We start from the raw sequence: 25421 nt of genomic DNA on the forward strand, positions 1-25421 counted from the left end.
TTCTTTTCTACCAGCTTCATTGGGAAAGATTTAGAATGATCCCATCCCAGCTGCATCCTTTCCTGGAAAAGGAGGGCTTGAGTCAGCCCTGGCCCAGAAGGACCAACAACCAAGGTCTTCTACTCCCTGGTGAATGACCTAATCACAGAGCTATTCTATGGGAGACAGACATACCAACACCAACTATTGTGCTGAAGTTCTGGATTGAACTCAAGTGTCTGCATGTGTTAGGAGTGGTCTAGTTAGACATATTCTCATCAGGAAGGTTGCAGGGGTTTCCTCAGGCAAGAACAGGCCACGGAGTGCATGGCAGCCTGTACTATGCAGACCTAAGAATTTTTCAACAGCAAATAGACATAGCAAGTTTTTAGTACCTCTATGATGAAAACCTCCTGGATTTTAGGTACTCTAATAGCTCTTTAATCTCTCAGATTGAATTCTGCTTAAACCTGTTTTGGTAACTGTTGTGAGCAGTCTGGATGCTACTGTCATCTTCCGTTCATGGCTGGAAGAGTGTTTACATTTGGATGCAGAGAGGTCAGGGAGAAAACGCTTAGTTTTTCCTGATCTGTGTGAAAATCTCTTATCTCCCCTCCCTGTCCCTGGGTTTTACTGCAAGTTTTTTTTTTTTTCTAAAAAAAAAAAAAAAAGCTTTTCTCCACAGTGAAGACAAAAATCTCATGAGGCTTAGGACTTGGAGTGAAGCACTTTTCTATGATGACGACAAATCTCCTCTTCCCCTCCTCAAAGATGTTCTCTACTTCCATCTTTTCAATTGTGGTGAAGGACACAGGAACATCTGGCCCTATATTGTCAGCTTCTTTGAGTTCACTCCTGCTTCACTGGAGTCCACTGCAAATCTCTTAGTGATGTAATTGGCAGTAAAATGCTTTTTCATTTAACTTTCAAATCTCTCACTCTTCTGCTCTCTGTCTTCCCAAAGGTGTGAGGTAACTGAGTAAAGTTAGGCTTTCAACAAATAATTATCTGTAAAATCATCCAAACCCCATTTTTTCTTAAAAGATCAGAAGTGTCTTCACTGAAGGAATGCAAGGGCAAAAGGTTTAGTTTATGTTGAATTGCAGTCAGTGTAAACTTTTATCAAATCCATTCCTGCATCCCGAATTAGAGAGTACTTATGCTATCAAGCGTGTGAGCTTTATGAGCTACTTATTATTATTATTACATTATTCATATGGATGTAAATCATTTATGTTGACTCTTTTTCCTCTGATTGCTTTTCAGGACCCAAGGAAACTGCTTTTTGCTACTGGTAAGTCTGTTGCAAAACTGACTGAGAAAGTTTGCTGCTTCTTGTCATCACTCTCCAGACAAAACATTTTGATCCTTTGTTTGCATGCCATTTGTTATATCTCAGCTAGGTTGAGATGTGTTATTTGTGTTAATATAACCTGGGTTTGCTTATCCAATAGTCAGGAGGGAGGAGTTACATAAGCCCCTGTAGTAGGATGAGCAACATCTTCAAAGCTGTTGTTGTACAGATGAGTCAGTGGAAAATCGTTAGTTTCAAACAGAGATTCTGCATAATATTAAAAGCAAATTCCTAAATGATTCAATTTCTAGAAAAAGGAACATAACTAAAGAGCTGTCTTCTTGCTTCAGCTGGTTTATTGAAGGGTTGTTTTGACTTCAGAGAAATCTAAACTGTTACCCAGGAATCAAGCGCTTATAAAGAGTAAATAAGCAAAGACATTTTTGGTGCAGGAATTTAGAAGGGAGCAGTGTTTGGGTGTGGATGGGTTGCTGTACTGAGCTGTGGTGCTTTACAAGCAGATAAAGGTCTTTCCTTCGTGATGTCATCTCTTTCACCCTTATTTAGACCAAATGCAGAACTACTGACTTGGTAACATTTAGAGCAAGACCCAAAGGAATCTGTCTGAACAGCAATGAATTTGGGTTGCTGAATTGGGTTGTAGATCTGTCAATCCAAATCAGTTTACTAGAATTAGCCATCTCTGGGAAGGTGCTTTCCAAAACCCCTAGGTGAGGTTTAGATCGGTTAAGAGCAGAGGAAGTGAAAAAGTGAAATACTAGAAATTGGTGTATGAGTGAACTGCGAACTGGAAATAGATTTGATACTTGGTGTCTTTAGTGAATCAGTGTCTTGAAAAAGGGTCACTCGTGGAGGAGGGACTACAAGATGGAGAGGGAGTATCAGAACAAGCAGCCAGCATTATATTTAGTATCTTAGATGAAGAAGAAAGACTTAGGGTGAAAGAAAAACCAGTGCAGAGGCTCTGTTAAATATTGTCCTAGCTTCTGGGTACACCTTGAGACTTAGGCAGTTGAGCAGAGGACCTGCAAGGTAGAACTCTTTATCCACTGACTGTTAAGAAAATACTGCATTTTCAAGAGTTTGAGCACAGTGTTGCAAAAAGCAGTGGTTCCAAGTTATCTTCAATTTAAAATGACCAGATCACTCCCCATCCTGACAACTGGTAATTGATATTATTTGTGCTGTGAGAGTGCCCAGAAAGGGACCAAAATTTTGCTATACTGGGAGCTGTACAAAAAGCAAAAATAGGATCTCACTTCCCAAACAATTCAGAACTAGATTTATTGTCTCTTTTTTTTTTTTTTTTTTTTTTATTCACAGTGAAGAGAAGGAATAAGGAGGAGTTGGGAGGATTTACGGTGTGCTGGGTTTTCAGATCAGTCCAGGAAAGAAACCTCCTTGCCTGAGGGTGTGAGGGTAACTGTGGGAGGAACAAGTATTCAAGATTATAGTTAGTGGAGGAAAATACTTTTTGCTCTCCTCCCTGTCCCTTTCTCTAAAAATGCATTGATGAATTGGGGCAAGGTTGTAAGTGATTTAATGTGTTCAGTTTGATGGAGAAGAGAGCTGAAGAACTGTATGTAAAAGGTAACCTTCTGTGGCTTGAGTGACAATGTAGGAGTCTGGAACAAGCCCCGTGTTACAAGTGGATTAGAAGTATTTGTCAGAGGGGAGATTGATTGCACGCTGCATATCCAACTAGATTAAAATAGAAGAAATGAAGGAGGCATCAGAAATAATAAACATTTTTAATTGCAGCTGCTTTTAATTTTAACTTTTCCACGAAGGGATGAAATTATGTAGTCCATGAAAAAAACCTCCACTGATTGTAGGACCAGGATTTTTCCTACAGTTTGTAAAACTGAGGAGTGATTTGGGCTGTGTCAGATTCTGGGTATCAAACTTGCCAGGAAGTGAGTGATGAGAAGTTTAATAAAAGATAAGATTGAAAAATGTCTCTTTATCACTAAAAAGTCTAAAATCACAAGTAATTATTTTTAGAAAATTAACTCGTTCTTATCTATAGTATATGATCATGAAAAAGATACTGAACCCTTAAAATCTGTGGTTTCACTGTTTACTTCTAGGAAAGCAGGTTGAGACATTTATATTCTAACACTAAAATGGCACTTGTTTACCTTTGTGTTTAGTGATTGGAATAGTTGACTTTGCTTAAACCTGAACACATGGTTTTTAGGGTGACCCAGGGGCTATGCTTAAAAACTTTTAAGAGTTTGCATTCTTCAAGAAGTAAAATGTTCTGATGTAATGCTTCATGGCTCTTAGGTTCTTAGTTCTTAATTCAGATTCTTGCTTCCTGGGATGGCAGTTTTGAAGATAAGGTGCTTATCATTAAAGTGGTAACTCTGGTCAGGATTTGTCCAATCTATCTTCAGGTTGATGGTTTACTCTACTTTTGGGGTAGGATTCTGCGTTAGGATGAGATGAATCATACCCTAGAAATACTTATTTTTCTTCTCTGACTTAAAAAGGAGCCTGGGAGAGACTAGTTCTGATATAGCAGACCATATTTGAGCAGATGAGTCTAATCCTTAATGTTTTTAACCTTCTCAAATGCTGGCTGTAGATCATTCTCACAGACCTTGCTCTGCAGGCAACAATTTCAAGCATGATACAATGCCACAGAGAATAATTTCAGGCTCTTTCTCATTCCAGGATGAAATGGGTTGGCAAACAATTGCAGTGACAGCTTGCATAGAAATTGATTTGCTTGAAATTCTGTCCCTGACCAGGTTTATAATTGTAGTGTTCAACAGAGTTTAGGGTTTGGAATAAAAAAGAAATATAGAAACTTGTACAGTCAGTCTTACAAATAAAGAGACAGGATTAATTCTTAGTTACCTGCTTGGAGACAAATATTATGAGCGAAGGATTACAGGAGCAAAGACTAATGGGAAATTTGTGATGCGTGGTGAAATGCAAGGAAAAGGGCATTTTTCCCTTTGCTTGATGGAAAATAAGACAACAACTCTTCTTTGCTCTTCTTTTGTACTGTGCTCAACAGTAGCTTGCTACATGAATTGTCTGCAAGAAATAAGTACATGTAAAATTTGACCAAATCTTGATTTGTATTTCAAAAAATTTCTACTTTCTTAAAAGGTTATGGGAGACAAGTATGCCTCCCCACAGTTCAAATGTAAGTTATCTCATGTTTTTTTAGTTCCAGGTCTGACTGGAGTCTTCATGGTGCTAGTATTATTCCTAATGTGTACAGCTTCTACGTATGCCATCAGGTAAGATATAAACTGATCATTATGCTGAAAAATGTCATTTAAGTAATCATATTCTCGTACTGATTAGAGGGAATGAAGTGCAAGTGCAATACGAGGCAAGAAGTATTTAAATGAATGTTAAAAATAAGTTTTCTTGCCTTTTTTTTTTAACTAGTTTGCAGGTAAATTAGCACAGTGATTTTTCTATTCCCAAAATTACAAAAGCTGATTCAATTGCCTTCAGAGAAAAGCATTTTTTTTAGGGGACATGCTTAGTTAAAACTGTAGGCCTTTAAAAATTTGAATAGTTCCTTTTTCTTGTTTAGTCGGTACAAGGAAGCAATAACTAAGCATATAGGAAGTTCTGTCCAATGTATAAATTAGGTCCGCTGGAAGAAAAACAAGATGATATTTTTATCTTGATTATTTTCACCAATTATTTGTAACAACAAATTAAAAAAACAGCAACAACAAAACCAAACAAAAAGAAAAGTAAAAACAATTAAAAACAAAACAAAACACCAGCAAATCTAACCAAAACAGAACTGTGCTGCTTAAGTTGAATGTTGCTTTTTCGAAGCTCTGCTTCTGGTTATCAAATATGTTCTTTTTAATGTAGATGATGCTTTTGAAGCTGCAGTGTGTTATTGGCTCAGAGTAACTGCTGGGATTTCTAGAGGCTCGGTCCTCCGGTGGGTTCACATTCTGCACCAACATTGCTGAACATACATTGTAGTACATTTAAGTGACCAGTACCTTGCAGGATCTAGCCCAACGTGGTAGCCTTTTATAGGCTTCTGGCACTGAAGCAGTCTTTGGTGAATTCAAAGACTGATTGTGTGAATGTATCATCTTGATTCAGCAAGCACTGCATGATATTTTAATTCAGTATCTTAAAATTTAAAAGATGCTCCACTGCTGTGAGCTAGATGTGTTAATATGAACTTTTTTGAACTAATCTGTCTTCTCTGAGAAGCGGTGTTATAAGGTGTTGGTCAAAGAAAGCAGTTCAGCAAATACTTGTGCAGCTTCCCAGCCAAGGGGACTTCCAGAACTGAGATTTCTGTGAGGAACTGGAGGCTACAGAAATACAGGATAAGACTGCTACGCAAGATGTCAGGCTTGGTTGCACATCACATAGTTCACACAGATGCCTGTACTTGCAAAAGAAAGCCAATTTTGGGAAGATGGAAAAATGAAACAATTACTTCACACTGCAGCAGTGAGCCAGAACAAAGTCCTGTTTTCTCCAAGGCCATGATAAATTAGAAAAAAAAAAAAAAAAAAGAACAGCATTTATTAATGATTGGGAAACTTAGGAAAAAACATATGTAGTTGTAAACGTATCCTTGGAAATAATAATTTTACGGTTCATGCAAAAAAGCTTTCCATCTTTCCAAGTTACATGCTTGTTATTTCCTTCTTCAATTACTGTAACTGCAAATGCTTTCTTGTCTTTCTGCCACCTAGCCAGCAGAATCAAAACCCTGAACAGATCATCTGCATCTCCTATTACTATAGCAGTAATTCTTACTTAGAAATTTTATCCTGGCTTCTCCCTCAGGCGTATGGCTCAAGCTTGTCTTTGTACTCTGTTTTACAAAGAAAACAAGCTTCCATGTGCATGTGTCTGTCTCTTCTCAGTCTCCTCAGTTACCTAGTAATGGCTAAACTCATGCTATGGTTTTAGGAAAATTAACTGTAAACATTCATTGCTTATCCAAAACTTTTTTTTTTTTTTTTTTTTAAGTATTTCTGAGTGTATTATACTGTCTTGGATTTCAGCCCTAGTCCACTCTTGCGCACTAAACTGCTTAATCATTTCTTCCTTCACATGTACGTTCTGAAATTTTTCTGTGCATGATTTTCATTCCATTTTCATGTATTTACCTGTTCAGTAAACTGTATGAATAAGTATTAGGAGGATTGAATTAGCTGCTAATGGTTTAAAGGGGGAAAGTGAGTGTCATTTGAAAAAAAAATCCAAAGTTTTTACCATGTCATACCTGAGAATCAGACCACCGTTTTTTTTCAGTATTTGTTGGAAACGTTATGAAGTTACCAGAAAATTGAGTAAATCATGTGCATAAATGTTGACATTTCAGGTAACTTTCAAATAAATATTGCTCAAGAGCATTTCCATTTAATATAATTGCTGGTAATTTTGGAAATCATGTATTTAAAGAAACATTGAAATATAAGTGGCTCCAATGCCGTCTCTTTTTATAATCAAATATGCCAGTATTCAGTTCCATCTTCTAAACTACCACATATATCTTCTTTTTCAAAAATATATGTAACAGGATTAAAAACATTTTTCCAGAACTGTGTGGTTTACTGTATCCCTTTAAAAGCATGGCAGACTTTTTCTACATTTCAAATTAACTCTTGCAGACCTTCACCTGCCAAATTCTAAAGTAGGTTAACTAAAATTAAAATTAAATATTCAATTTGATCTCCAATTTTCAGGAAGTTGGGTTGCTAGGAAAAACATCCCTTCTTTAATTAGTATCTATTTTAAGCCCTAAGAAGAATGTATGTAAAATAATCAATGTTCTGAAGAGTTATAAAAATATAATAGTTTTACAGCGTAGATTATTGAACGTATTAGAATACCGTGTATGTCTGTAGGGCACATTTTAAAAACGATACAATTAAGAGAAATATAAAGATTAAAATGTGCCTCCCAGTAAGAGATTCAAGGATCTTGATACCTTTAGTTTAAGGAGGTGAGGCTGAGAGGACTCGATTACATTTGGGGAACTTGACACATGTAAAGAACCAGCATGTTATTACAGAGGTATCTGCAAGAAAGCTGAAGAAAGGGTGAAATGCCCATGTCTGGAAGCTGACATTTAGACGTATTCAGACAGAATATGTATATTTTAATCAGTGATAACAATAAGTTAATGACAAGTGTTGCAAACTTGTCAGAAGTTGGAATACTGTCCAACTGTCTATCTCTGAAATTTTGAGAACTTGGTCCATTCTGAAAACAGTGCTCAAGATTCAATGAAAATGAGTTTGGTGTGTAGCTTCTGATATTGTAGCAAGATGCCAAATTAAACAAGAGCCCTAAGACCTGTCTGCGGTCTGGGCATAAAGGATATTCTCTCTGCTTTCATCTAACTGATGCTCACTCTCACAGCTCCTTCGAGATACTGATGAAAAACTACATGGAAATGCCTACCAGGGTGCGGGTAGTTAGAAATAGTTTGAGAAGTCTCAAGGAAGAAAAAGTTAGTATGATGCTCAATGGGGGAAGGATGGTGGGATGAAGGAAGGTTTTTTTCTAAGCACTTTGCAGCTGCTGGGTTGCTTAGAACTGCCCTTACTTTGGTTTTCTTCTTGGTTTCCCTCAGACAGATTATCAAATTGTGAGTTTTTTTTAAGACTGCAATAATAATGTGTAAGAAAACTTGCAAAAATTGGACACAAATCCCCCCCACCCCGGCCAGCCACCCCTGTATTGACAGAAACAAATCAAGTGTACATTTCAGATGTATTATGAAAACAAGTGTATCAAATTGCTAAAAAGGACTGTTTATGCGTTTCAGAATTAGACTGTAGCAAAAGACTGTAGGAGGGAAAAAATCTGAAAAAAGAAAGTTATGTCTGAAGAGTAGCTTCTTAAACAATGTTCTCAGAGTTAAGGTTGCTTTTTATTAAATAGTTATTTTGGCTTGAGTGGGGGTAGTGTTTTTTTTTGTTTTGGAAGGGACTCCTACCATGCTGTGTAGTGGGAGAGATGTTTGTGTGCTATGAAGTAGAGTATTTTCTTAACCATTTGGTTGTGGGTTTTTTTTGGTGACTGTTTTTCTTAAGAGAAAGTGAACAGGCTTAACACAGAACAATTCCAGATGGATATTTTCTTTGGTCTTGGTTCTTTTTAAATTTCCTAACAAATTACTGATGAAGGGAAGGTCCTCTTTCCCCTTCACCTGTCCTGATCCTCGTAGTGGTAATGTTCTTGTTCGTCCCAAGGCCATCAGTCCCAGAGCCTCACCATATACAGCCCTCCAGCCCCCCAAAATTCCTTTGCCTGTCCTCTTTTTGCCTTCTTGCTCTAGTTTCCTTTTCTCCTGTACCTCCTTCCACTCCATACCCTCAGAAGTTTGCTTTCCCACCAGCCTTTCTGCTGCTACCTCTTAGTATTCAGTTGGGGCACATTAAACACTGCAGCCCTGTATTAGAGCAAGGAGAACACAAGGAGGCACTCACTGTGAAGAGGTTGACTTCTGAGCCCAGAGGCTGAAGAACTGTTCTGGCTGCAAGGATCTGGTAGAGACTTTGTAGGGCCTAAGAAAGCAGGGAAGTTTCCTAATTTGGGAAGAGGTCTTCAGCTGGTTCTGAATTTCCATGTCCTGCTCTCTTTCTTAGCTTTTTACTTCTGTGCCAGTCACCTGATCTTCTCAACACTTAGCTGTTTGCAAATACAGTGTCCCTGTAGGAGTACAAACTGGGCTTTGACTATTCTATATGACTCCGTGCTGAATAATGATGTCCTGTGTGCACAGATCTGCTTTTAATTAGCAGTGATTCTGTCTTGAGTGCAATAGCATTGAACCATGGTTTATTCTTTTCAGGGTTTCAAACTATGACATCTTCTGGTATACACACAACCTTTTCTTTGTCTTCTATATGCTGCTGATGCTGCATGTTTCGGGGTAAGTACATGAAAAACACTGTCCCTTTTACTGAAGCACAGCATAAAGACCTGTTCCCTTGACTGTTGCCTTTCCTGAGATTGCTTGTGCACAAAGGGCCAACCTCTTGTCCAGATGCTATCAGTCATCTTCAGTTCTTCAGCAGGTTATTATTTAAGTAAAGTTCAGACTGTAGCTTGAAGAATCATGTTTTACTACAGCCAGGTAGCACAAATTTCTTCACTTTCAAGTTTATTTATTGTCCATTTTACCATTTTCTTGTGGGAAATCAGGATAACATTATTGCTTCTTTCTGCCCTCTCTCACCTGGCTGCTGAGAGGAGGATGTGAAGTTACACATCCCTGTCTCTTTCCTCTCTGCCTTCCATTTTGACTCCTAAGGAGGCAGAAGGAACTCAGTAATTATTTCTCATTCTTATATTACAAAATTTACTAGTTTTTCATCTTATTTTCACAAACATCAGATGTTGATGTGCCATCAAGCTGATTCCTTTTGATCAGGTCTGTGTCTGGCACAAACAAGACCAGCTCTACTGCAAGGCAAAGCAGGTTCCACAAGTTACACTGTGTGAAAATCTGGTCTGTTAACATCGACAGAGCTTCCTCTGTGGATATAAGCACAGAGATCGGTATAGGGAAGGGGTGTTGGAACAAGGTTAATTTCATGTCATCAAGTATCTACTGCAGCATGGAGTGCTGGAATGTCTGCACAGCGCTGAGTACTGCTGTTTAAACAGTGAAAGGTAATTAGGCCTAGCCAGATCACAGTAGGACTGTGTTGTTGAACAAAATAAATGCAGCTTGAGATCTGGTGAACTGAAATAATGAGTTGAAAATGCTGAAACTCCTGGATGCAATTCCAGTTTTCTGTGTTTTTTTTTTTTTTCCCTTTTTCATTTTTTACTGTGGCATAGCTCTTGTTCATAGCTGAAGAAAATGGATTTAACCTGTTCTCCCCTTCCTGGGGCGAGATGAACTTTCACTACATTATTCCTGACAGGTGTTTGTCTAATTTCTTCTTGAAAACATCTGGTGATTGAAATCTTCTAACCTCCCTAGGCAATGTTTCAGTGATTAACTTCTGAGCATTTTTGTGTCCATTTTAAATCATCTTTACTGTCTTATCCTTTGCCCATTGTCTTCTCAACCATGCTGCTACTTCATGAAGGAAGAAGTCTAGTTGGAGAAATCTGCAAACCAAGGCTGCAGGAATATAGCAGATACTAAACAGGCATCTCCTCGTACAGATCCTCCTTAATATTGAAGTGGAAAACCTTTCAGTATGCATCAAAAAGAACTGAGTGGCAGATAAAAGTGAGAGAAAGATGAGTCATGAAGAGTGGGAGTCAGTTCAAGTTTAACTTGCCTAAATTTAGGTCTCTGCATGTTCTCTAAATGTCTGTCTCCCATTATAGTCAAATGAGTTCTAAGAAATATAGTCAATGGAGCCTGAAGAATGCTTCAGCTAACCTGCTGCTACAAAGATCTACATTCAGGTGAGCTGGATGGATTTTTTGGGCTCCATTGGTTATATTGATTGGAAGATCTCTTCTGAGAATAAGGAAATTTAAGCTCCCACGTGTAGGTGCCCAGCTGACTCCTACATGGCAAGTCTAAGAGATTTGCAGGTGCATAGTCAGTTACTCTACACAGCAAGTCATTTCCTGTGACTGGATGGTGTAGACAGGTTGGGTGAGGATTTACCTGTGTTGTAGTCTCTCCTTTTGAGTATTTTCACAGTATTCTTGTATTCTTGCTTTGTTTCAAAGTACTATGGGTATGTTCTTGCAGTATCCTCTTTTTCTGGGTAGTGAAGCACTTCGCAGCCATATATAAAGTGACATGATTCATCTGTCATGTGTTATTGGTTTGTTCTTTCATCCTTACCCTAAGAGAGAGGGGAATCTTTCAGAGAATTATCCTTAAAGACTTTCCTTCCTCTTGTACTCCTTCCAACATAACTTTCAAATATTTTAGTGGCTTAAGGCTTGCTGCATATCTACATTAACTTAACTCTATTTTAAGCCTGTAATAGCAACAACAAAAAATAGTTTATGTAAAATAAAAGCTTGATGTTTCTATTACCAGTGTAAGGAGCTATAAAACATACAAAGCATTTTGAGTCAAACCCTCAATGGTTTTACTTGGGTATTACTGTGATGTTTAATGGGTTATTCTGGTTAATTGGAGCTGAGAATAAGGTCTTTGTGCTGTCACCAGAGTTATCCAAGGATTGATCTTTGGAAGGGAGAAAATTCTGAAGATTCCACCCAGACATTGACCTTTAGCAGAGTGAGGACCCCTTAAGCAACTCACCTTGATTTTAGCAGCACAAGTTGGATGAGAGAATAGGAGCAGTGTAATTACCTATAAAAACCTCTAGAGCCATTGACATCTAGCTTGTCATCATAAAAATCTAAAGCAATAGTAATATAAGGTTTCGAACTGTAGCCAGAAGTGAACGTTGTCTCTGTTTTAAGGGTGGAAAATTGGGTCAGAGTTTGATGTATGCCCATGTGAACAGCCTACATGCTGTGTAGCTCAGCCTGTCAGCTGCTTCTACACATCTCATCCTTCCTTTCTCTCCCCTTTTTTTTTGCTAAAGATGTCTTTCTCCTACATAGTGACATCCACCCTGAGTTTTTATAGATTCAAATATTGTACCAAATGAATATATGAGGATATATCTTAGGCTCCTAAGAGTTGTGCAGAACTTGACCTTTCTGCGTACTGACCTTGGGTGTGTGGGACCACTTGCATTTCCTTGACATCTTCAGAAATGGAAATCGTTGCAGCTGCTGTTAACAGGCAGCTTTGTTATCTCAGTTTGCCACTCAGCTAGCATGTTTGTAATAGTTTAAACAAGCTAGAGATCATTAGAGGAGATGCACATGTTTGCAGTTCAGTTATTTGTGTCACAAGAAAAACTTCGAATCCTCTTTTGGGGATGTTCAGAGGCCAGATAAGCCGTGCGAGTAGCTGGCAGGCATGTGCATGAGGTTGATTGGAAAAATATCGCATGTGCTGTGATTTCCAGCTAAATCCATGAGGCACCATAATGTTTATGGAGCAGGGAGCTAGCATAATGCTCGGGTTATCTGTCACTTTGCAAGTATGCAATGACCAACAGCGATGGCAGATGCAAGCGATAGGCATGATTGGGCAATAAATACGGGCAGAAGCATGGGTGTAAGCATGCGAATGCTTCCCAAGTGATTCTCCCAGGGTTGGACGTGGAGTTGAGAGTGAGCAGGTTTAAATTCCAAGCTGTACGTTACTCACTGGACCATGCGGGAAGCATGTTATAGCTGTCAGGGCTGCATTTCAGCAGGGAAGGTTGCCAGTAGCCTGTCAGAGCCCATTTAAGCTGGGAATGTTGCAAATATCCTACTTCCTTTTGTTCTTGTGAATTAGACTGTTACCGTTGCTGCTGTGTGTGTATGTTGGGGAGAGGAGAGGGAAACGTGTTCTTACGTTTGATTGTGTGCTTGAGATAATCCTTCACCACGTGTCCTGTTGGTCATCAGACATTGTGCCAATGGGCCTTATTTCCCACCCAGCACCATCCTATCTGGCAGTCATTTAGTTCCTGTATTATTTTTTTTAAATAATCTTTCTTGTGGTTTACCTGTTAACAAATCTTTGTTAACAAAATATTACCTGTTTTACCATTATTAACCATATTACCATTATTAACCTGTTACCAAAATATTTGGAGGCAAATACTACTTGGGAAGAATTCCATTACTGTTATTATCGGTTCTTCCCCTCTTTCAATGACTCATACATGTGTTGAAATATCCCAGAGTGTCACAGGTTTCCATTTCTTTCTTGATAGTTTCTAGCTGCCGCTGCAAAATTTCCACTTCATTTTAGTATACGTTTAATTTCATCTTGAAAAACAAGCATGGAGCTCACAAAATAATTTGCAGTATAAGGTAGGTTCCTTGGTTATCATGCAGGACTTTCTTTTTTCCTTCTTTCCTTTTGACAAGATAGTATTCAAAGGAGCAGCAATGCTTGCAAATTAGGCTGTTGTGTGCAAACCTGATAAACAGCAGGTAGTGGGAACATTCCTGTAGTTTATGATTTGGCAACTTAATCAACTTAAGATTCTTCTGCTGCTGATTGCCTTAAAAATCAGGGCTTCCTGACTGTAAGGAGAATGAGTGAAAACAGCCTGGGTGTGAATGAACTGGAAATGTGATTATTTATTTTTCTTCAAGGCTCCCACAATATCTCCCTCTTTCAAGCGATATTAAGCTTGAGGCTGTTCAGTGGGGAAGGGGCAAGTGAGCTAGAAAAGTTGAACCTTGCCTCTAGTGACAGAAGGCTCTGCAGTTGCAAAGCCTCAATCTGACTGAAAGTCCTGAAAGCAAACTGAATAAAAATCCTTACAGAAGTTGAGCCTTAAGACTGCTTTCTAAAATCCTCTCCAAATGAAAAGAAGTGGCTTGGTTTCGGCCGTTACTTCAGTGTCTTTGTTATTTTTCTTTTCCTGCAGGGGAGTGCTCAAGTACCAGACCAACTTAGAGGAACACCCTCCTGGTTGCTTTAATCCTAACAAAACACTCCGAGAGAATATGACAGTGCCAAAGGCTTTTGAAGAGCCGTTTCCTAACCATACTACTGAACCTTTCCCAGAGGACTTATCAGTACCAGAACCCTTTGTACAAAATAACTTTATGAGAATTTGTTCCGAGGAACCCAAGTTCCAGTCACACTTCCCAGAGGTCTGTATGATCCGACGTTTCAGGTATTACAAGCCATGCCAAGTCTTTCAGTCAGCCATAACCACTAATTATTGCTTTCCCTGACCAGATGTTTTAATAATGGAAAATATTATTAAAACCTTTTCAGGCATTCAGAGATTTGGTGGGGAAAAACAATCTCTATTAAACGTTGTATTGCATTATAATGTGCCTAGAATAGGGTGGAAAAATATCAAGAGATTGGCTGTAATGTTCTTTTTTTGTACAACATGGTAAGAGATGTATTGGTCTTGCTATAAATGTGACTTTAAATTACAATGTAGTACTTTAGAGCAAACATTTATATAACATATTCATTAGGCCCTTTTGTATGCATTGTATGGCATTAATAAATTGAAATAATCAAACTCCATTTGTTCTCTTTTTCGCTGTGCGGATTCAAGTCCTAATGTGCATTTCTGGGATGCAGTTGGTTGTGGTTTGGCTTTGTGTAGCCTGTTGTTTGCAGAGAATAATACTACACACAGTATGGGTAAATGAATATGATGACAGTGGGGATAGAAAATCCTTTTTGTTTCTTTATGTTTTGTGCAAAACAGCTTTTTCTTCATCCAAATTTGCTCATTTCTTTCAAGAAAAGATGAGCAGGGCTGTACTGGCAAGTAGGCTGAGGAGGTTTGGGAATGCTGCGTTCACAAAGCCTAAAGCCCACCATTCAAGGTGGCCTCATAACAGACCTCACAGGAGTTTCTCTTTATTATTATCATTGTTTTCTGTGAAGCACATATGTCCCTTACTAGCTGCAGGGGGAACCCATTTTACTATTGATCATGTTTTCATAATAAGAAGCAGTCAAGGCTACACTAAAGTCTTCCAACAAAGTCCTTTGGATTTGTATTTCGTTGTGGTAATACTCCTGAATTATGTGGAAATGTGTATCTGGCTCCATATGACCCAGGCAGTGTTTTCCCTGGGGCTTAAGATGCCTATTCTAGAGTGATCTTTGGGGAAAAAAAAGAGCCATGGAAAGAAATAGCCACTCTGTTTTCCTGGCAGCGTGTAACTTCATCCGAGAACTTTGATGTATTTGACAGGTTTTTTTATGCACTTAGAGATACCAGGTCTGAAAAACCCGCTCCTCAGTGTTCTTAGGTCCTGTGAGCTACTCAAGTTCTCAAGGCCAGAGGTGCTTGTGGAAATTAAATACTAATTGCAAGAGATGCTGATGGGTAGCTTCTTGATTTGAGAAGGGTTGAATGACTGAGCAGATGTGGAATTGATAGTTAGCCCTGCCATAAGCTCTTGATAATTGACTCTGGGGATGGGATCTTGGCGAACAGCCGCAAATGTCTCCATCTGAGCTGGTCACCCTGGGCTCCCTATATAGTCTGTGCAGAGACATAGGCACTTGCAGGGCCCCATTTGCCTAGCATACACATCTTCCACAGGGCCAAATAAACCGTGCTTCATAAGTGCCCTTTTTTCTCCCTTGTCTCGTTTAATACAAGCGTAAATCCTACAGCACAAGGATTGCTTCTTCATTAATGTTTTTGCCTATACTCGAGATGATAAAAAGAAGGTAATAGTCAGATAATACTGCAAATCAGACAGTGTTCTTCCTTAAAGGTTAATCAGTTTTATAGTACTCTGGTCTGTTAGATTTTGAAACAGGGTATGTATTGTGTCACTCCCTGCTGAAACCAGTTGCAATCCAACTACATAAAACCAGAGTAACATGGTCGCAAATGAGGTCATTAGCATCTCGTTCCTGATTAGTTTTATGATTGAAATCATTTGTGCCTGTGGAAGATGCTGCCAGTTAGACTGACTAAGCCCCCATAACATGCTTGGATTTCTGCATGTGGAAGGGTGTGGAGATTACTTGTGATCAAATGCTGTTCCACAGTAGATGAGAAACGAGGTTCTGCAGGCATTCATGTAGTCTTGAAATTAGAAAACACAAAATGAAAATCCCTTGAGGTAACTTTGCTGTTCTCCCGTAGACCTGGTTTTGGATTTCTGGACCTCTCTGCTTGTACTGCGTAGAACGGCTGTACCGCTACATCCGCAGCAATAAGCCGGTCACAATAACTTCAGTGATAAGCCATCCCTCCAATGTCCTTGAAGTAAGGATGATCAAAGATGACTTTCAAGCAAGGCCTGGCCAGGTGAGTTAATGTGCATCTGATAAAAAATCACTGTTGCTCACATAGCGTTGTCTTCAGGGATGACTTTCATGTTCTATGTGCTAACCCATCGCTGAATGTTTTGGACGTCTTTTCTATCTCTTACTCTTTTCTGGTCCATTTTGTTTCAGTATGTTATTCTACACTGTCCAAGAGTGTCTGGACTGGAAAGCCATCCATTCACCCTTACAATGGTAAGAAATAAGAGTTTTTTCTGTACTTTCCCATTTATTTATATTTGGTAAGCAAATAGTATTATCGCTTTCAAGGTGAAAATTCCCTTCAGAGGAGTTTTTATGTTTCATTTATGAGGGTACCAATGAATGTGAAATGGCATGGTTATTATGTATGACAGTACTGAATACATATTTAATTTTCTCCACTATTGAGAAAATGATAATGGGAACTTTTTTCAAAGTCTTCCATAAGTAGAAAACAATAAAAAATAAATAAATAAAATCCATGTGATTTTGATCATTCAGTTTCATAAATGAGGTTTTAACCATCTGTTTGTAGACCTTAGTATGTAATGAGCACAAACTCTAATGAATTTTCTGGTTTTTTTTTCCTATTAAGTGAAATGAAAAGAGATTCTTGCAACTGCCTTTTCCAGAGCTAGAAAAACATCAAGTTTTTCTCTTAAAAAAAAAGTTTTAAAAATAGACTTTATTTTTATATTGAGATATATCAGTGACTTAAAATGATATATGAGTGAAGTCGTATAACGGGATTATTGCTTATACAGCTCAATTTATCTAGAATGGGAAGTGGATCTTATGGAGATATACTGGAATAAGTTGAAATTGTAAATAAATAAATAAATAAATATACCTGAAGTTCTCCAGGAGTGAACAGTGCAGAGGCCTAGGAAATTCTATGGCCATATTACAATACTGCACTGGCTATGTTGTTATAAAAAGCAGTCTAAGTTTGAATATTAGTGACAGCGTTGTCCTTTCATTGGCAAAAAACAACTAGGTCCTGTCCACTTTCAGTTCTTTGGTTTTGTTTATTTTTGTTCTGTTTTGGTTTGATTTATCTGAATGCCAAGCAGGCAGGCAAGTACTGTCACAGGTGAACCCACACTGATTTCCACAAAAATAGATTTTGTGCTGTAAATCTGGCAGTGAATCTCACTTAGGGAAAGCAGCTTCTGTATAGCTTGGCCAAACAATATTGACACTTACATAGCCTGATATTTGCAGAGTTTTTCTGGCTATTCACATAAGTAGTAGAAAGCAGAGGCGTGTGCTATTTATCTGTTGTTAACTCCAGTAGGCAATTTTTAAGGCACTCTACAGAGTCCCTAAAGATAACTAAATATGCAATGCTGGAAAATGATGTGCATTGCAGTACTGATGGAACGGTAGCTGGATTTTTGTGCAGAATGAGTCAATTGGTATTTATTTATATTTATGATTTGTTTAGCAATCAGAAGATAAATTTAAAGCACTCAGCATAAACCTCAGATTGCTCTTTACACTCATTTGGCACTAGCATAGCTATGTTTAATAAAGCTGCGCCTGTTCTATACCACTGGACACATCTCATTTAAATGCTAATCTCAAAACAGCTTGTTCCTATTTTCTGACTGTCCAACTCAGTGGAAATTTAAATAATTGTTATAATTTGATTATTAGTAATAGTTGCACAGTTTGGAAAATACGGGACTCTTACGAAGACTAATTCTTCTTATGTTAGGACACTGCTAAAGCAATGGATGGTGTGATATTGACTTAGAGAAATAATGTCATCAAAGTATTAGGCCTGGTTCAGTAGTCTTATTTTCTGGCAAAACTTCTTGGTTTTGATTTTTTTTTTTTTTGTCATAAAAAAATACTGCTGACATGGACCTACTGGCTTAGATCACAGGATTAAGTTAAATAGGGTGTTGTATTACAGTCGGATTCTTTGCACGAGTTGAGGATTTCATCTGCTATTTAAAATGGCATAGTGTAATATTGCATGTTATAAAAAATGATTTTTGAACAAAAAATGTAGATCTTGGAGCTATGGAAGACATCCTTGTTCTGAGTTTTCTGAGTGAATATAAATAACTCATTTATATTCAGATATGACGCAGTTTCTTCCAGTTAGATATACAACTAGTTGATAAATTACAGTTGGTGTAATTTTTACACTTATATTAAACATGTAACATAAGAATTGGCAATTTTCACTCCATTTCCACAGTGCATTATATTTTAAATATATAATACTGTACCTGGCAATTTCTGTTCACGCTCAATGCTTTATACTTTAAAGTGCAGCAATATCTGTCAGCATCACAGTATATCGTTCAAGATTGCGTACATGTTTTAACTATTATAAGATATGAAATTACTGCTAGGTTAGTGAGTCTCACTTTTATTGCCACAAACATATTTCAGTGGAACGTCAACTGTGCTGGAGAAAACGCTATTATTGGGTAAATGGCTGTTTTATAGCATCGTAAGGATTTGAAATGCCTGGGTTTATGGCAGTCTTCTTGCCCAGCTTAAAGAGGGGACAGTCATTTCCATATGTCTTTCTAGGTCACAGAATATGCCTTGGGCTGCTGTCCTGCTTAGAAAGCTATTTTTTTTTTTTGGTGTAATACCATGCCAGACATGGGACTGTGCTTACAGAGTGTGTAGGCAATATCTTAAATATGGTATATTTTCCCCTGATCCCATCTGACCTACTTGTCGTTACCAAGCAAGTTGGAAAACTACTACTGCTTCTTTTATTCAGTGAAGGTAGTCCTAGGATTATTTTCTCAGCTGGGGCTGGAGCATGGGGCTCAGAGATGTAGTGAGTGCAGTGTGAGGGAGCGTGGGGCTTCAGGTCCTGAAGCGCAGTGCAGTGATGGCTGCAGCAGACCTATGGGAAGGCTGAAGCTTTCTTCCCTGGCACTGTTGTCCTGCTTAGGTTTTATGTGATGTCCTATATAAGCTGCTAAAACATCTCATCGTGCCCGGAGCGTGCTTAAAAGAGAAATGACCAGTTCAAGCATATCACTATCCTCTAAGCGAGGACTGTAAGCAAAGTGGAAAGGAAGGGGTGAGGCGGCACGAAGGAGTCGTGCAGATGTTTTACTAGTCCCTTCCCTTCTCAGGGTTATGTAATATTTACAGTTTAGCTCAGTTTCTTACATAACGCCGGGGTGGAGGAAAACACTGGGAGGCTGTGTAAAGGGCCTGAACCTACTCCCATCGTACTCTGGCAAAGCTCCCATGGATTTCAGTCAGAGCCAGAGGGAGCTCTGAGTCTCAACCAAGTGAACGTAAAGAGGTAGGCATTGTTCAGAAATGTGTGCAGTGGCATTTGTTTTCTTTTCCTTTTTGTCAATTGAAAGTGTTCCTCACCCTGCAGATGGAAGGAATGAGCAGAAGCAATTGGTGCAAAATGCACACGGGAATTTAGAGGAACAAAACTCGTGTTCCTCTGAACTCAGAGCTGCCAGTCAGGCTTCCTTGCTAACCTGTGACCTGACTCTGCTGTTCAAAGGCTTCGTGTGATGGAATCATAATGTGGTTTGGAGGCCATCTGGTCCAAACCCTCAGGGACCCAGGCAGGGACACCCAGAGCAAGTTGTCCAGAACCATGTCCAGGGGGGCTTTTGAAGCTTCTCTGGGCAACCTGTTCCTGCGCTCTTCCACCTGCGTAGTAAAGAAGTGGCCCCTGATATCCAGACGGAACCTCTTATGTTTCATTTTGTGCCACTGCCTCTTGTCCTGGCACTGGGCACCACCGAAAAGAGCCTGGCTCCATCCTCTGTACTCTCCCTTCAGGTATTTAGAGAGGTTGATGTGATTCCCTCCCGAGCCTCCTCTTCTCCAGGATGAACAGCCCAGCTCCCTCAGCCTATCCTCACAGAAGAGGTGCTCCAGGTCCTTCATCATCTTGATGGCCCTACGTTGGACTCTCTCCAGTAGCTCCACGGCCATCTTGTACTGGGGAGCCCAGAACTGGACCCAGCACTCCAGGGGTGGCCTCACCAGTGCTGAGCAGAGGGGAAGGCTCACCTCCCTCAACCTGCTGGCAATGTCACTCGTCCACTCTAAAGTTCAACACTCAGAGATCCCATTTTTCTCATGATCATTGTGGAAGCTAGAATGTTTGAGCTCTGTTTTTGAAGCATACATCCACCTATTTTTATTCACCTGTGTTTATTCCTTGACTTTGTTATCCATTGAAAAAGCTTTGAATGGTAACAATAGGATGACCCAACTCGTGCAGGTGAACTGCTGGCCAATTCTAGGTATCACTGTGAGCTGCTCTTTTCATATTGTCTTCATTGCTCCATCTAATTTGATTTCACTTTAACAAAACACTTTCTTTTAAACATTTACTTTTTCCATCAGTTTCCTTGTTACTACACACAACTGTTACTGTTCTCTGTATAACTGTGTAAAATTTGTATGCCCTTGTGTCTTTACTTATTTTAGTTAGGATATTATTGCATCTTACAATTGAATCTGAACAGAATATAGTCAGCCCCAAGATATTTCAATCCATAATGGAGAGAAATATGTTCAGTAAATCAATCTTTTACCTACTCAGGGGTTTTCAAAGGGACAAATTATTTTTACGTACTTCTATTTGATGAACTCTTTTGAGGAGATTTGGTTTTCAGACCAAGTGTAGAATATGGTCTGAAGGTCAGACCACTTAAGAGATTGGGTCTATCCCCTAGATAAGAGGAATCTAAAGAAACATATTCTCTTTAGTGTTTTGCTTCCAGACTGACATTTCTTGACATTATTTCTGTGGAAAAGTGCAGAACTCATCTGCTGTTGAATACAGTTTAAATATTATCATCTGTGGCATTCTTTAAAGCCCATGGAAAAGAAAACATGCGTCAGTAATGGTACCAACATCTAGTAGTCAGATGGTCCTTCAGTGCAGTTCAAGTATCCAAAACATTACTTCCACTTTCTCTAGTATACAAGGGTCAGAAATAATCCACACTTCTTTCCAAAGCTAAAACAAATTGAGTTTTGGAGTTTCTCCTTTTTTGCTGTTGTTGATGTTTTACATCTTAGATAGCATTCGGTTCCTCCGACTTCATTATGGTTTCTCTTCATTTTAATCTGTATTAATAAGAAGAGACTAAGGCTTGTAGTTTATGGTACCACTGATTTTCTTTCCACTCCCATCTTACATTTGCCACTTAGTATTGAGTTCCCTCTCTTTCCAGACACTTAACCACACTCCTGATTATTTGCAGCAGCAAGAAACCGTTTATGGCTGCATGCTTCCTTTTCTTTTTTGCTGATGAATGACTTCAAAAGTAGATTCCCACTTAGAATATATATTAGTGTCTTAGAAGAAAAGGTGACTTCTCTTGTATGTTTTTGGAATAGCTTCTTGCATTGGCATGCAGTAATTGGCAGTAAGCCCCATGGAAATAGCCTTGTGTTTTGCAGATGTTCAGTGCTTCAGAAGATGTGCTAGATCCTTTCATGTGGTCTTTACGACAGAGTCGGTGCAAGCCACAAACTCTCACAAGCTGCAGTTTTGACATCTTGTCTGCTAAGACTCGTGTCTATTCCCAGCACCTCATAAAGCTCAGGAACCATAGCAATGTTGATTTGCTTGTGGCAAAAGAAGGTAGGAAACAATTACATCACTTCAGATGGAACTCAGATTGTGACCAACCATGAAATAATGACAACACCAAGAGCTGAATTCTTCTAAATCTGGAGGTGGCTGACATCTGAGGTTTGGTGAAAGCTGCTCTGTGACAAACATCTTCAAATGCAGGATCAAATAATCCTGTGTTCCAAATTTGTGATGGTTTTGATAGCCACAATCTACTGCCATGCTTCCATTTCTTCTTGGAACTGAAATCTACGTTGCACAAAGGTGGGAGATACTTTATTGCTATAGTGGTGTGAATTCAGAGCCCCTTTCAAGAATAGCTTAAAGGTTAAAATCCGTCCTTATGGTGCATGCAGAGAACAGTGCTAACATTTCAAAACTGTTCTTTCAGTGGATACTATCTCTAAACCAGAAGTACCGCCTCTGAGGAGGAAAGAAAACTTAGTCCAGATGGTACATTGAGTAGTGAACCGAGTCTTTCATCAAAGCTTCTTTACTGCTGCTTTTTATGGTGGTGGCTATGCAAGAAAGCCTAGCAAGAGCTGCAGTGATTGAATGACTCAGTTTGCAGTGTGCTCTTTGTTGAAGTTGAACTGCTATAAAAAGACTTCATTAAATTTTGTTTTATGGCAACAACATAGATCTACTATTTGGAATACTGTTGTGTTGTGGGTTATTTTTTTTGTTTGTTTTTTTTTTTCAGCTAAAATGTTGGGTCTCAAAGGTTTGTCTCATTTCTGACAATTGCATGTGTGTATACTAAATTAAAATATACAAATACTAAAATTTAAAGGTCTTTTCAGGTGTTTTGACACCTCACTATAACAAAAGTGAAGTATTACCTTAGCACCCAAGAAACAAGAAGTCAGTTTTATGCATTGCTTGTAGACATTGAGACAACACCTCCTCTAGAATGGCGCTGTCAGTGTACAGGACAGACAAAGGGGAGTGCTTTTGGCTTGTCCATTCTTCTGTGGTATGAGGGAGAGAGACCCTTTCAAGAGACATTCAGGACAGAAGCCAAAGTTAAGTCCTCTGAATCAATTGCGTTGACTAGAGAAGGTGCTAGAGTGCATGCTGGAGATGCTGTGCATGCTGGAGGGGAGGGAGACTTTAGGAGTTTCTGGGAACTCAATTCTGCACTGTGAGATTTTCTAGTGATCACTTTCTAGTGATTTCAGTGACCTGACCACAATTTCTTTCTTCACTGAAGTCGCTCAGGCAACTAATCCATATTGAATTTCTCTGAAATTCAGGACATCATTTTGTTGGAAGCAATAAAACAGTAAAACTTAGTCCACTAAGTGCAGGCAGAGAAAAAGATCACCTGGTCTATGTAGGTCAACCTTGACTGCCTGACTTCGTGTAGAGATTTCATTCCTTTCACCATCATTTCTCCTGACAAGCACCATTGATAGGATGCCTCTTCCCCTCCTGCAGTTCCCCTTTACGCATCCAGAATCCCTTTTGGAAACAGCTGAAAAGCCACCCATTATTAAGAAAACAGTTAACTTAAAGATGTTCATCTGCATTTTAAGAAGTTAACCCTCTGTGTAGAGGAAAAGTATCTCTTTTGTCCTGAGAACAGTGGAACCTTACATAAGTTAGGTGAATGCCTCTGTACTTCGCTTGCCTCTAGAAAGCTGTCCAGGACCTCATTTGTCATTGAAAGAGATACATATCCTGAGCTTGATGTCTTTTCAAATGGTACTGTTTTAGCATTGGATAAATAAAAACAAATAAAAACATACGTGTATCCCAAGTTAATCTTGATGATACTCAGAAACTTGCCTAAACTTTTGTGGAGCTTTCTTTGCATCTATGTTCAAAATTTACTCTGTGTATCCTCTCTGATGAGTAGTTCACAAGACAGTATTAACAGAGGAAGATGGCATGGAAGTGGCACATACAAAACAAAAAATAAAATCAAACCGGAGCACTCAACGCAAAGATCCCCCACTCCAGGTCTTTATGAAATATCTGCTTTATATTAACGTGAGCGGCTGCTGCTTCAGATCCTGCAGAAAGGATCACCTACCAGCAGCAGGTAGATTTCTATTTCAAACAAGAAGTCTGAAATAGAACAGAGCCCTGTTATAATGTGCTCTGATCTCTCCCACATCAGTGCTGCATAACAAATCTGCTTTTAAATCCAACTGAAGTAGAATCTGGTAAAGTGGTAATGAAAAGATTCAAGAAGTTCTGTCCTTTTGCTGGTTCTCTGTCTTTCTGCAGAGATGGTTAATTGGAAGCAGATCGCATGAGGAGGGTATGTAATGCAACATCTTTCTTCCTTTGCTTCCACCATACAGTTCAGTATGAGTAAGAAACGAAAAACTACTCAGGGTTTGAATTCTTCGCTCATGTGCATGGATGGCCAAGTCCTTTCTATGACGTTTACTACACCAGACAAGACTGGGGGAGGGAGACAGTTTGTGTGTGTGTTTTAGTCAGTCACAGCTGAATTTTGAGGAAGGGAGAGGGTAAGTTTGCATATGCAGATTTACAGAAAAAAAATCCAAATATATATTACTGAGGAAGAGAACACTGATTCATATCCAGATTAAAACTGTAATAATTACTGAACCCCAGGCAGAGAAACTCCTAAGTCCATTAATCATCTCAAAATAATTAGGAGAATTATCTGAAAGAGGTTTCTGTATGTACATGACAAATTATAGTACTGAACCTATAAGTTTTTAAACTATTGCTTATTTGTACGTTTTCTACCTGTAAGTTTTATTTATTTATTTATTTATCTTTTCCCGCTGAATGACTTGTCCTTATTCCCTCCCTATCTCTGTTTAAATCCAGGTACCAAATGAATTTGGTCATGATGGAATTACAAGCTAATAGCTGTGATGTGTGCATTTACAGTTCAGGGCTGTTCGAAAGAAGGTCTCAGCAAATGGAACGTGAATATAAACAACATTGTTACGACAAGTAACATAGTTGATTTTTATAAGAGAAAAACAGTGTTTTGTAGAGCCAAGATTGTCTTTATCTCTGGGTAACCTAGAATTCATCAGTGAGGGTACTAGCAGCTTATGGAGTTGATGAAGACACACATGCGTTGTACCATAAACTGTTCACCGCAGGAAAAGCCTAGGAGCAAGATTCTGAATAACTCCATCAAAAAAACTGAGAAGTTATTGGAAGTTTGCCTGAGTAAAAAGTATGTAAGGACATCAAGAGCTAAGTTCATACTGACAGATAAATACAATAAAAACAGTCTAACATGATGACATTCTAGTAAGCTTTGTTAAATATCTTATGCAAATGGTTATGAAACTTGGCTTTATAAGATGATTTACGGCGTGTTTAGGGGGATGCAGATATTGTGAAGTATCTTGCTGGCAAACTGAAGAAATCCCTAGAGCATGTCTGCTCTTCATAGAAGTAGAAAAGCTAGCAGCTGTTTGACAAAGAATTTAAGTAAAACAAAAATAGAATAGATTAATCTTTCAGATGCCTTTAAGTACTTTCTTAGACTTGTTTGTTTGGTTTGTTTGGCTTTAGGCTTAATAGTTTTGGGGTCTGTATAAAAACCCTAAGTAAACCTCCATTTTCATTTAAATCTGATTCTTTTGGATTGAGGGAACAAAGAAATTGTTACATCCAAGTTCACTAAGTCCTATGCCTTCCTTCTGCAGATGCTTTAGACAGAAGGTGTCAGATCCCTCTCAGGAGCAGTTTTATTTTTTAATATTGTAAAAGTAAATTTACAAGGTATAACAAGT

The 25421-nt window shown here is 38.7% G+C and overlaps 1 protein-coding gene across 7 annotated transcripts in view; it reads left to right on the plus strand.

The window, feature by feature from the left end:
• The window catches only part of NOX4 (NADPH oxidase 4), a 117814-nt gene that overhangs the window by 18454 nt on the left and 73939 nt on the right, over window positions 1-25421 (plus strand). For 6 of the 7 annotated variants that reach the window (XM_048076500.2, XM_048076498.2, XM_048076501.2 and 3 more), the window contains exons 6-11: window positions 1246-1273; window positions 4479-4551; window positions 9117-9197; window positions 13702-13930; window positions 15913-16077; window positions 16227-16289. In XM_048076500.2, the coding sequence (XP_047932457.2) occupies window positions 1246-1273; window positions 4479-4551; window positions 9117-9197; window positions 13702-13930; window positions 15913-16077; window positions 16227-16289 (639 nt within the window). The remainder of the gene's footprint in view (window positions 1-1245; window positions 1274-4478; window positions 4552-9116; window positions 9198-13701; window positions 13931-15912; window positions 16078-16226; window positions 16290-25421) is intronic. The other variant, XM_048076496.2, reaches the window with a different exon arrangement.

This window comes from Anser cygnoides, chromosome 1 (genome assembly GCF_040182565.1).
Source record: "Anser cygnoides isolate HZ-2024a breed goose chromosome 1, Taihu_goose_T2T_genome, whole genome shotgun sequence".
Taxonomy (NCBI): Eukaryota; Metazoa; Chordata; class Aves; order Anseriformes; family Anatidae; genus Anser; species Anser cygnoides.